The 12904-nt window shown below is 49.7% G+C and overlaps 1 protein-coding gene across 3 annotated transcripts in view; it reads right to left on the bottom strand.

Annotated features, from left to right (window-relative positions):
• Positions 1-242: 242 nt before the first annotated feature.
• Positions 243-12904, bottom strand: part of fam98b (family with sequence similarity 98 member B) — a 16062-nt gene continuing 3400 nt past the window's right edge. The window contains exons 5-9 of one of the 3 annotated variants that reach the window (XR_014199213.1): positions 11227-11307; positions 5955-6071; positions 2496-2663; positions 1495-2288; positions 243-1388 (exon numbers count right to left, since the gene is read on the bottom strand). Coding sequence is in view for 1 of the 3 variants with exons in the window: in XM_082143583.1 (XP_081999709.1) it covers positions 2025-2288; positions 2496-2663; positions 5955-6071; positions 11227-11307 (630 nt within the window). In the remaining 2 variants the exon portion in view is untranslated. Of the gene's footprint in view, positions 2289-2495; positions 2664-5954; positions 6072-11226; positions 11308-12904 lie in introns of all 3 variants that reach the window. The other 2 variants (XR_014199214.1, XM_082143583.1) reach the window with 2 other exon arrangements.

Here is a 12904-nt window from a genome sequence, read left to right as displayed (position 1 = left end):
ATAAATGAAACAAAATATATTATTATTATTAATGACATTTCCTGCAGAATCCGACCTGACAGCTCAAATTATACATCATCATTATGAGCTTACCCTTGTGGATCTGAGTAAGCTAGAGTTACGAGAGATCCAGCGGGACCAGAATGCCCAGCACACGACCAGAACCCTGATTTGAGTCCATTTATATAGAACAAGAAAAAAGCTTCATATGACAAAACAAAAAACAAAGATCGACTGTCATGTATATTTCAAAAGAGTTTTCACGGCTTTATTTTTCATGGTTTTCAGCACAGGCTGATCATGTAGCTTAAAGGGATAGTTCACCCAATAATGAAAATTAGCCCCTGATTTACTCACCCTGAAGTCCTCCTCGGTGTGTATGACACTCTCCTTTCAGACGAACACAATCAGAGTTATATTAAAAAATGTCCTGGCTCTTCCAAGCTTTATAATGGCAGTGAATGGCCAGGTGTGTCCATGATAACAGTGCTCCACTGTTACTCCAGGGGTTAATAAAGGCCTTCTGAAGTGAAGCCATGTGGTGTGTAAGGAAAATACCCATATTTCAAACTTTATAAACTATAATCACTAGCTTCCGCCAGACGCCCGGACACATCGCTTTACAGTCGAAAGACTAACCTCTGACACACAGCGTAATGACGAACACGGAAGCACAGAGGATAGAGCAGAAGGATGAACCTGACACACAGTGACGAACGCGGAAGTGCAGAGGATAGAGCAGAAGGATGAACCCGACACACAGTGACGAACGCGGAAGTGCAGAGGATAGAGCAGAAGGATGAACCTGACACACAGTGACGAACGCGGAAGTGCAGAGGATAGAGCAGAAGGATGAACCCGACACACAGTGACGAACGCGGAAGTGCAGAGGATAGAGCAGAAGGATGAACCCGACACACAGTGACGAACACGGAAGTGCAGAGGATAGAGCAGAAGGATGAACCCGACACACAGTGACGAACGTGGAAGCACAGAGGATAGAGCAGAAGGATGAACCCGACACACAGTGACGAACACGGAAGTGCAGAGGATAGAGCAGAAGGATGAACCTGACACACAGTGACGAACACGGAAGTGCAGAGGATAGAGCAGAAGGATGAACCTGACACACAGTGACGAACACGGAAGTGCAGAGGATAGAGCAGAAGGATGAACCCGACACACAGTGACGAACACGGAAGTGCAGAGGATAGAGCAGAAGGATGAACCCGACACACAGTGACGAACGCGGAAGTGCAGAGGATAGAGCAGAAGGATGAACCTGACACACAGTGACGAACGTGGAAGTGCAGAGGATAGAGCAGAAGGATGAACCCGACACACAGTGACGAACACGGAAGTGCAGAGGATAGAGCAGAAGGATGAACCTGACACACAGTGACGAACGCGGAAGTGCAGAGGATAGAGCAGAAGGATGAACCCGACACACAGTGACGAACGCGGAAGTGCAGAGGATAGAGCAGAAGGATGTACGATACTCCGCTCGCGATACTCCGTACGATAGGAGCTTCAGTTGTTGCCCAGTCCTGTTTGTTTAAAGCGCGAGAGGCGTCTCAGCTTACGCTACTCCTGAATCCGACATCATACATGTGTCACAGGTTACTCTTGTGGCGCAAGTCGACTTGCGTAGTATGCGTAAAAACCCATGGCTTCGCTTCAGAAGGTCTTTATTAACCCCTCGGAGCCTGTGGAGCACTTTAATGATGGATAGATGCACTTTAATGGGCTTCAAATTTTCACCAGCCATTCACTGCCATTATAAAGCTTAGAAGAGCCAGGACATTTTTTATATAACTCTTGATTGTGTTCGTCTGAAAGGAGAGTGTCATATACACATAGGATGGCTTCAGGGTGAGTAAATCATGGGGTTATTTTCATTTTTGGGTGAAATATCCCTTTAAGAAAACACTAGTTTAAAAGAGAGGAAACGACATCTCACAGGACGCACGTTAATGCGCTTCTCCGTCAGGCAAACCTTCAGTCATTCGTCCATGATAACACTGTCAGTGATAATACTGCCCCCCTCGGCCTCCTCTCCTCCATCGGCCGCCTCTCCATCCCTCTCCTCCTCTTCCTCTTCCTCCTCCTCCTCTTCCTCCTCCTCTTCCTCCTCCTCCTCCTCCTCCTCCTCTTCCTCCTCCTCCTCCTCCTCCTCTTCCTCTTCCTCCTCCTCCATCAGTTCTCTTCTTCCACACGGGCATCTCCGGCAGAGGCGCCTGGATCTCAGACGGCCGTCCTCCACGATCAGGAACTCTTCCCATCAAGATCTGACGATTCCACGACACTCAAATCATCATCAAGTCAAGTTATCTTCATTTATACAGCGCTTTAACATATACAGATCGTTTTAAAGCTTTACAGTGATAACAGGAGATTACAGTAGCAGAGAGTGTTTAGGCTTTACAGCAGCTCTAGAATAAAGTTATTGTCCAGATAAAGTTAGTTTGATTGATTGAATGATAAGCTGGACGTACTCTGTTGACGGCGCAGGCGGTGTGCTCTCGGCTCGAGCCGCTGCTGGTCTTCCTCATGTTGCAGACGTCCTCTCGAGCAGCGAGCAGATGAGCCACGCTCACCGATGACTGCAGGCGCAGAGAGAAGCGCTTCGGCTGATACGCCCTGGCCATCCGGTCAATCCTGACCTGAGGAATCAACACACAGATAAACTCACAGCTCTGCTTTCCTAACACTCAACAGCACATCTGTCCATCATCACCGACCAGAGCCACACCCACCTGTTACATCATCACCACTGACCAGAGCCACACCCACCTATTACAGCATCACCACAGGCCAGAGCCACACCCACCTGTTACATCATCATAACCACAGGCCAGAGCCACACCCACCTGTTACATCATCATAACCACAGGCCAGAGCCACACCCACCTGTTACATCATAACCACAGACTAATGGGAGTTGGTCACAATTGCAGTATATACAGTTGGGAGAACAAGTATTTGATACACTGCCGATTTTGCAGGTTTTCCCACTTAAAGCAGGGCTCAGTAACTTCGGGACTTCTTCGCTGTATTCTCGCTTTTTGCTCGCAGGTTTCTCTCTAGAGCTCCCCCCACAGCTTCGGAATAGATATTTGACAACACTGTCGTAAAAACTCGTTGGTGATTCTCAGACACCAGAGGCTATAGATCAACGACATCAAAGCAGATGGGACGTTCTTTAAAACGTCTTCTTCATTCGGGTTCGGACAGCGTGAGGGAGCGATAATAATGACAGCATTTTAGCAGATTTCTTTTGGCCGTAAAGCAATTGTTTACATCGCGAGACCTGATATCACGCGAGACTTCCTGACGCGGCGGCCGGCGGCCCGCCGGCTCAAAGTTGCAAGTGCGTATTTTCCGCTCACGGGCACCAGGGGGGTGCGAAACGACCACCATTCAACCCGAAATAAGTAATATAACCATTCCAATGACTCCGAAGCTGTTCAGTTAAGGTAAAAAAAGTTACTTAGTTCACCTTTAAAGCATGTAGAGGTCTGTAATGTTTATCATAGGTACTCTTCAACTGTGAGTGACGGAATCTAAAACAAAAATCCAGAAAATCATATTGTATGATTTTTTTGTAATTAATTTGCATTTTATTGCATGACATAAGTATTTGATACATCAGAAAAGCAGAACTTAATATTTGGTACAGAAACCTTTGTTTGCAATTACAGAGATCATACGTTTCCTGTAGTTCTTGACCAGGTTTGCACACACTGCAGGGATTTTGGCCCACTCCTCCATATAGACCTTCTCCAGATCCTTCAGGTTTCGGGGCTGTCGCTGGGCAATACGGACTTTCAGCTCCCTCCAAAGATTTTCTATTGGGTTCAGGTCTGGAGACTGGCTAGGCCACTCCAGGACCTTGAGATGCTTCTTACGGAGCCACTCCTTAGTTGCCCTGGCTGTGTGTTTCAGGTCGTTGTCATGCTGGAAGACCCAGCCACGACCCATCTTCAGTGCTCTTACTGAGGGAAGGAGGTTGTTGGCCAAGATCTCGCGATACATGGTCCCATCCATCCTCCCCTCAATACGGTGCAGTCGTCCTGTCCCCTTTGCAGAAAAGCATCCCCAAAGAATGATGTCTCATTCATTCACTCATCCTTCTTCTTCCTCCAAACACGGCGAGTGGAGTTTAGACCAAAAAGCTTTATTTTTGTCTCATCAGACCACATGACCTTCTCCCATTCCTCCTCTGGATCATCCAGATGGTCATTGGCAAACCTCAGACGGGGCTGGACATGCGCTGGCTTGAGCAGGGGGACCTTGCGTGCGCTGCAGGATTTTATTCCATGACGGCGTAGTGTGTTACTAATGGTTTTCTTTGAGACTGTGGTCCCAGCTCTCTTCAGGTCATTGACCAGGTCCTGCCGTGTAGTTCTGGGCTGATCCCTCACCTTCCTCATGATCATTGATGCCCCACGAGGTGAGATCTTGCATGGTGCCCCAGACCGAGGGAGATTGACCGTCATCTTGAACTTCTTCCATTTTCTAATAATTGCGCCAACAGTTGTTGCCTTCTCACCAAGCTGCTTGCCTATTGTCCTGTAGCCCACCCCCGGCCTTGTGCAGGTCTACAATTTTATCCCTGATGTCCTTACACAGCTCTCTGGTCTTGGCCATTGTGGAGAGGTTGGAGTCTGTTTGATTGAGTGTGTGGACAGGTGTCTTTTAAACAGGTAACGAGTTCAAACAGGTGCAGTTAATACAGGTAATGAGTGGAGAACAGGAGGGCTTCTTAAAGAAAAACTAACAGGTCTGTGAGAGCCGGAATTCTTACTGGTTGGTAGGTGATCAAATACTTATGTCATGCAATAAAACACAAATTAATTATTTAAAAATCATACAATGTGATTTTCTGGATTTTTGTTTCTCCGTCTCTCACAGTTGAAGTGTACCTATGATAAACATTACAGACCTCTACATGCTTTGTAAGTGGGAAAACCTGCAAAATCGGAAGTGTATCAAATACTTGTTCTCCCCATTGTAATTCTGCCTTTTTTCGAGTTTCTCTTAATTCTGACTTATTTTTTCACAATTTCGAGTTTAAATCTCATTATTCTGACTAGTTTCTTTGCAATTCCGAGTTTATACCCATTTATGACTTTTTTCTTTGCAATTAAAGGGATAGTTCACTTTAAAATGAAAATTCTGTCATCATATACTCACCCTCATGTTGTTTCAAACCTGTATGAATTTCTTTCTTCTGCTGAACAGAAAGGAAGATATTTAGAAGAATGTCAGTAACCAGACAGTTTTAGATACCATTGACTTCCATAGTATATTTTTTTCCTACTATGGAAGTCAATGAGACCAGAAACTGTCTGGTTACTGACATTCTTCTAAATATCTTCCTTTCTGTTCAGCAGAAGAAAGAAATTCATACAGGTTTGAAACAACATGAGGGTGAGTATATGATGACAGAATTTTCATTTTAAAGTGAACTATCCCTTTAAGTCAAGTCACCGTTATTTATATAGAGCTTTTTACAGCTTGTTTCAAAGCAGCTTTACAGAGATAACAGGAAAATAATGCAACAAAGTTTGTTTCCAGAAGAAAATAGTGTCACAGTCCAGCTTAAGTAAGTTCAGCGATGTTTAATTTTTGTTTAAACTAAATTATTAATTTAGTTAATTTATATATATAGTCGCTCTGGAGAAAACGGTGATGTCATCGTCCAGCTCAGTTCAGTTCTTATATAATGGTGTCAATGCAGCAGATCAATAATATTGTTGAATATTAAATTAAATGTTCTTATCTCAAATTCTGACTTTTTTCATTTGCAATAATGAGTTTCTCAATTTCTGACTTCTTTTCTTCATAATTACAAGTTTATCTCCATTCTTTGATAAATGTGTTAATGTGTTTAATAAAGCTAGAGAGTGTTTGTGAGGTGTGGAGGCGTGTGTGAGTGCGTGTCCCCGTGCCTTGGCTCTGTCGGACCAGCTGAAGGACTGCACCGTCACGTCCAGCCGCTTGATCAGCATCCGCCGCCGACACTCGTACTCCGCCGACAGCGCGCCGTTGATCTTCTCCAGCTCGCTCTGAACAGCAAACACACTAATCACACACACATTCACACTCCTTAGAGCTCACAGCCACAGCTGGGTTTCCATCCAAACGCTCTCGGTTACTAACGTAACCTCGGTTCTCTCTAGATGAGGGAACGAGTGTTGCGTAAGCTAGCTTACGCTACGGGAAAAACCCTTTTCTCGAGAATACTGAAGCCAAAAAATTATCCTTAATTTTTGCATTAGTTTAAAACGCATTGCTGCATAAGCAGACCTAGGCAGAGCGGCTCGCGCACCTATAGGTTGCTCAGCAGCAACTGCTGCAACCTATCCAGGACCTGCTCGTGACGAAGCACCAATGAGGGCGCGGGCGCCCGTGCGCGTCACGTCCCGCCAGAATGGGCGTGGCTACAGGCTATAAAAGCAGGCCCGTGAGGTTGTTCTCTGGTTTTTCAATCTGAAGCGAACCAGAAGTAGCACAAGCACGGCAGGGTTACGCAACACTCGTTCCCTCATCTAGAGAGAACCGAGGTTACGTTAGTAACCGAGAGCGTTCTCTTACGAGAGTACTCTCGTGTTGCGTAAGCTAGCTTACGCTACGGGAACCCAATGTAAAACGCTGTGCGTGCTAGAGAAGGTCCACATGCACGTTCCCAAGTGCATGTGCCCGGGGACAAACGTAAGTGGTAATATCTGGGCCGATGAGGGTTGGGCCCAGGGAGAGATAACCATTCCAGAGTGTGGGAATGGGTGCTTAATACAATAGAACAGCCAGGTACATCCATGGGCTGAACTAAGAATGATAACACTGCCTGTCAGCCACCTGAACCCGAAGGACAGGTGAAAAACAATCACAGACAGGAAGACCTGGTCTGTCGATCTGGAGCCTGTGTATAACACAAACCACACACAGTCTGTGTCGATCTGCAGCGAATGCGAACAGAGCTAGTATGTTAGACTGACAACAGTTTAGCCTGTAGGGCAGGCATCTCCAGGTTATAAAACCTGATAAATGTAGACGGAGAGGCCCAGCCCGCCGACATACAAATATCATGGAGCGAGACTCCGCGAGACCACGCCCACGACGAGGCCATGCCTCTGGTGGAGTGCGCTCTGGCGCCCAGAGGGCAATGAAGGTTCTTAGACCTATAAGCCATAGCGATAGCGTCAACTATCCATCTGGACAGGCTCTGTTTCGATGTGGCTAAGCCCTTAGTGCGGCCACCGAACGAAACGAAGAGCTGCTCTGACTGCCTGAAAGCATCAGACCGTTCGACATATATTCTCAGCGCCCTGACGGGGCAGAGAAAATTCACATCGTCCTCACCCTCAGATCTCGGAAGAGCTGACAGTGAAATGATCTGTGATCTGAACGGAGTGGAAAGCACTTTGGAGACATAACCGTGCCTCGGTTTAAGGATGACTTTAAGAGTCATTAGGCCCAAACTCCAAGCACGAAGCACTCACAGAGAGCGCGTGAAGGTCACCCACTCGCTTAACTGAAGCGAGAGCCATGAGAAAAGCGGTCTTCAGTGAAAGATACCGCAAATCCACGGACTGAAAGGGGTTCAAAGGGTTCGCCCTTCATGGCTTCCAGGACCAAGAAGTAGTCCCAGGCTGGAACCAGAGGGGGCTGAGGAGGATTTAACCTCCTAGCTCCTCTTAGGAACCTAACAATGAGGTCGTCTCTACCCAGTGACCGGCCATGCAAAGGTTTTGTAAACGCCGCAATGGCCGCCACATACACTTTGAGCGTGGAGGGGGACCTGCCCTCGTCCAAAAGCTCTTGCAGAAAGGAGAGAACCTCTGCAACGCTACAGCGCTGTGGGTCTAAGTTTCGGGCCGAGCACCAGCTGGAAAACACTGACCATTTAGAGGCGTAGAGCCTTCTCGTAGAGGGTGCTCTAGCCTGAGTAATTGTGTTCAACACTGCCGCTGGGAGGTCAGCGGGTACCCGTTGATGGCCCATGCATGCAGGGCCCATAAGTCGGGGCGCGGGTGCCAGATCGCGCCCCTGGCCTGGGAGAGGAGATCTTTCCTCACCGGAATCGGCCACGGGGTCGTGCTCGTCAGTTGCATCAGCTCTGAGAACCACACTTGATTCCTCCAGAGCGGTGCCACGAGGAGCACAGAGCATTTGCTCTCCCTGATGCGCTTGATTACCTGTGGTAACATCGCGATCGGGGGAAACGCATAGAGCGGACGGCTGGGCCAGCGCATCTCTCTGTTTCGTGAAGAATACTGGCCAGTGCGCGTTCTCCGTCGACGCAAAGAGGTCGACATCCGCTCTGCCGAAGATGTCCCATAGTAACTGGGCTATCTGAGGGTGCAGGGACCATTCCCCGGGGGGAACGTTGTCCCTGGACAGCATGTCTGGGCCCACATTTTGGGAGCCCGGGACATGTGATGCTCTCAGTGATTGAGGTTGTGATGGGCCCACAAGAGGAGGCGTTCCGCCAGCTTGTGAAGGCTCCGTGACCTGAGACCGCCCTGGCGGTTGATGTATGACACCACTGACATGTTGTCCGTGCGGACCAAAACGTTGTGGCCTTTGAGGAGGGGGAGAAAGTATCTCAAGGCATTTTCGACCGCTTTCATCTCCAGACAGTTTATGTGTAGGCGCCTTTCTGAGGCTGCCCACAGACCAAACACTGGTCTGCCCTCGTAGAGGGCGCCCCAACCTGAGTTGGATGCGTCTGTCGAGATTACTTTTCGTCTCGAAGCCATGCCCAGATCCACTCCTGACTGATACCAGTCTGCCGCCTTCCAGGGATTCAGTGCTGTGACACAGTTCTGAGTTACCCTGAGGCGAACGCGGCCAGCGGACCATGCTCGCAGCGGGACCCGCGTCTTCAGCCAGTGCTGCAGCGGGCGCATGAAAAGCAAGCCCAGCTGAAGCACTGCCGAGGCCGAAGCCATAAGACCCAACATCCTCTGAAAACGTTTGAGAGGAAAAATGCTGCCGGTCCTGAAAGCTGCAGCTGAGCACTGAATCTGCAGCGCGCGCTGTGACGTCAGCCGCGCTGTCATTGACACAGAGTCTAAGTCTGTTCCCAGAAAAGAGATTCTCTGGCTGGGAGACAGTAAACTCTTGGTCCAGTTGATTTGGACTCTGCCTTCAGCACAATCTTGGACCGGGGTCCCCGAGGGGGAGGCGGTCTGTGGCGGCTGGAAGAGCGTGAGCGCTGGCAATCCCTCGGCTGACGGCGCTGTGAGGCTGACGGCGGGGGAGGCTGTGGCGCTGATTTCCGGTTGGGCGGCTGTTTAGAGCGACCCGTAGCGGAACTGGAGCGCTTCGGCAAGAAATGCCGCATAGCCTGGGAGGTTTTCTGAACCTCAGAGTACCGTTCCGAAAACCCCTTGACAGCCGGGCCGAAGAGACCGGATGGCGCCACGGGCGAGTCGAGGAAAGTGGCTCTGTCGGACTCCTTCATGTCGGACACCTTCATGTCGGACAGCGTTAACCACAAGTGTCTCTCGGTGACAGTGAGAGACGCCATATTCCTCCCGATGGCCTGAGCAGCGGACTTAGTGGCTCGTAGCGCTAAGTCGGTCGCGCTCCTGAGGTCATTAAAATTCTCAGGGTTCGGGCCCGCCTCGTCCATTTTACGGAGAAGGACGGCCTGATACACCTGAAGCACGGCCATCGTGTGAAGTGCGGACGCGGCTTGACCGGCGGCGGTGTAGGCATGACCGATCAAAGCCGAAGTAGTCCTGCAGGCTTTGGAAGGCAGTGAAGGATGAGACTGCCATCCGGCAGAAGGCGGGCAGAGGTGCGTGGCTACCGGTTCCTCGACCGGAGGAATGCAGAGGTAGCCCTTGTCTTTCGCGCCGTCTACTAGAGAGAGCGTCGAAGAGACAGAACGCAGCCTGGCAGAAAATGGCGCCTTCCAGCTCTTAGTGAGCTCCTCGTGGAGCTCCGGAAGAAAGGGGGCAGCCTTCGACCAGCCTTCGCAGTCAGAAGCCAGGATAGAGCAGCTGTCCCCTTCTGCGTCATCTCCCCCCGACTCGATATCCACAGCGGGCGGCTGGCCGGCCGTGATAGAGGTGGGGGATGCAGAGAGCGATGCACACGGGGAGAGATCCGGCATGCAAGCGCTCCCGGCAGATGCCTCCGGTGTTCTCTGTGAACGGCGCTTTTTACGGCGCGGCCCAGAAGAGAGAAGCGGAGGGGCGGGATCCACGCTGAAAGATGCTAGGCGAGCCCGCAGGGTCGCCATAGACATCACTTCACATTCCGGGCAGCCGCCCAGGGAAAGCGCGTGGTCCGCGTGTGTCTGTCCCAGGCAGGAAACGCACAGGATGTGGCGGTCCCCGTCGCTGAGATCGGCTCGGCAGGAGCCGCACTTTTTGAAAAGAGGCATTTGCAACAACGCCTCGCTCTTTTAGATGCAAGCGTGTGTAACGTAACACGCGGTAATGAAAAGGATATTCGGCGCCGGATAGCGCAGCAGGAACGGCAGAGGAAGCGGCGAGATGGCCGGCTTGAAGCTCGTCCCGCTGAAGGCTCTTCGACGGCGCAGCTTCTCCGGAGAACAGCGAGGTGAGTGTCCACTTCGCTGAAGAGTTGAAAAATCAGAGAACAACCTCACGGGCCTGCTTTTATAGCCTGTAGCCACGCCCATTCTGCACGGGCGCCCGCGCCCTCATTGGTGCTTCGTCACGAGCAGGTCCTGGATAGGTTGCAGCAGTTGCTGCTGAGCAACCAATAGGCGCGCGAGCCGCTCTGCCTAGGTCTGCTTATGCAGCAATGCGTTTTAAACTAATGCAAAAATTAAGGATAATTTTTTGGCTTCAGTATTCTCGAGAAAAGGGTTTTTCCCGTAGCGTAAGCTAGCTTACGCAACACGAGAGTACTCTCGTAAGAGAACCCAATCTTTTCAAAGTTTGCAAAAAAGAAAAACCAAACAAATGTGCATTAGGTGCGTTTCCATTACGTTCTTTTTCACACTAGTCAAAAATGACCTCAAGTGAACGTAAAAACTGTGAATTAAGGGATTTTTCCCCACAGAATGTGTAACTTCTATCTCTCGTTCCTGATGTGATACTCTAACCGTGCGTAACCCAGGGTGACGCCGCCGCTGGAGTCAGGCAGTGTTCTGCTGAAGCTCGATGATCTGAGACCCTCAGCGCTGGATAATGTGTTTCTGCACAGTGAGACTCTTCTGCGGAGAGAAGCACGACTCACCCATTGGTCGGGATGAAGGGAGCTCTTGAACGCAGGATCTCCGACGTGTGTCTCTGGAAGCTGCTTCAGCAGAACCTTCACCTGCGCAGAAACACACCTCTTAGTTTAATACTTCCACAGATGAAACTCACAGAGAGTGTGTCAGGAAGAGAGTCTGTGTCAGGAAGAGAGTCTGTGTCAGGAAGAGAGTGTGTGTCAGGAAGAGAGTCTGTGTCAGGAAGAGAGTCTGTGTCAGGAAGAGAGTGTGTGTCAGGAAGAGAGTCTGTGTCAGGAAGAGAGTGTGTGTCATGAAGAGAGTCTGTGTCAGGAAGAGAGTCTGTGTCAGGAAGAGAGTGTGTGTCATGAAGAGAGTCTGTGTCAGGAAGAGAGTGTGTGTCAGGAAGAGTGTGTGATGTTTCAGAGATGATTGTGCTATAACACACACTGCAAACGTCCTCTAGTCCATGAAGAGAGTGTGTCATCTCCACTCCCAGGAACGACTGTGGTGTTCAGCTGAATATCCCGGTCGATTAACGGGTTTCATTGATTCACATTCTGATGACCCGATGATGATTCTTAACCCCAGGAGTCTGTCTCTCAGTCTGAGCGGTTCAGTCTCTGGTTACTGGGTTGCAGGAACTAAAAATAATGTTCAATCACAATAATCTTTGATACTTTAAAGTGATAGTTCACACAAAAAGGAAAATTAACCCATGATTTACTCATCCTCAACCCATCCTAGGTGTATCTGTCACTCTCCTCTCAGACGAACACACTCAGAGTTATATTAATATATGTCCTGCTCTTCCAAGCTTTAGAATGGCAGTGAATGACAGCTTCTGTTGAAGTCCATAAAACTTCATCTATCCATCAGTGTGTGTGTGAGGTCAGTGTGTGTGTGAGGTCAGTGTGTGTGTGAGGTCAGTGTTGTGATTGCGCTGCAGAAGTGTGTGCGTGAGGTCAGTGTGTGCGTGAGGTCAGTGTGTGTGTGAGGTCAGTGTTGTGATTGCGCTGCAGAAGTGTGTGCGTGAGGTCAGTGTGTGTGAGGTCAGTGTGTGTGTGAGGTCAGTGTTGTGATTGCGCTGCAGAAGTGTGTGCGTGAGGTCAGTGTGTGTGAGGTCAGTGTGTGCGTGAGGTCAGTGTGTGCGTGAGGTCAGTGTGTGCGTGAGGTCAGTGTGTGTGTGTGTGTGAGGTCAGTGTGTGTGTGAGGTCAGTGTGTGTGTGTGTGTGAGGTCAGTGTGTGTGTGTGTGAGGTCAGTGTGTGTGTGAGGTCAGTGTGTGTGTGAGGTCAGTGTGTGTGTGAGGTCAGTGTGTGTGATTGTTCTGCAGAGGTGTGTGTGTGAGGTCAGTGTGTGTGAAGTCAGTGTGTGTGAGGTCAGTGTGTGTGTGAGGTCAGTGTGTGTGTGAGGTCAGTGTGTGTGTGAGGTCAGTGTGTGTGTGTGTGTGAGGTCAGTGTGTGTGTGTGTGAGGTCAGTGTGTGTGTGAGGTCAGTGTGTGTGTGAGGTCAGTGTGTGTGTGAGGTCAGTGTGTGTGTGAGGTCAGTGTGTGTGTGAGGTCAGTGTGTGTGTGAGGTCAGTGTGTGTGTGAGGTCAGTGTGTGTGATTGTTCTGCAGAGGTGTGAGTGTGAGGTCAGTGTGTGTGAGGTCAGTGTGTGTGTGAGGTCAGTGTGTGTGTGAGGTCAGTGTGTGTGTGAGGTCAG

The sequence above is a fragment of the Leuciscus leuciscus genome (assembly GCF_965113295.1).
Source record: "Leuciscus leuciscus genome assembly, chromosome: 17".
In the NCBI taxonomy this organism is placed as follows: Eukaryota; Metazoa; Chordata; class Actinopteri; order Cypriniformes; family Leuciscidae; genus Leuciscus; species Leuciscus leuciscus.
The sequence above is the reverse complement of the archived record's forward strand: the minus strand, read 5'-3'. Positions and strand labels throughout refer to the sequence as shown.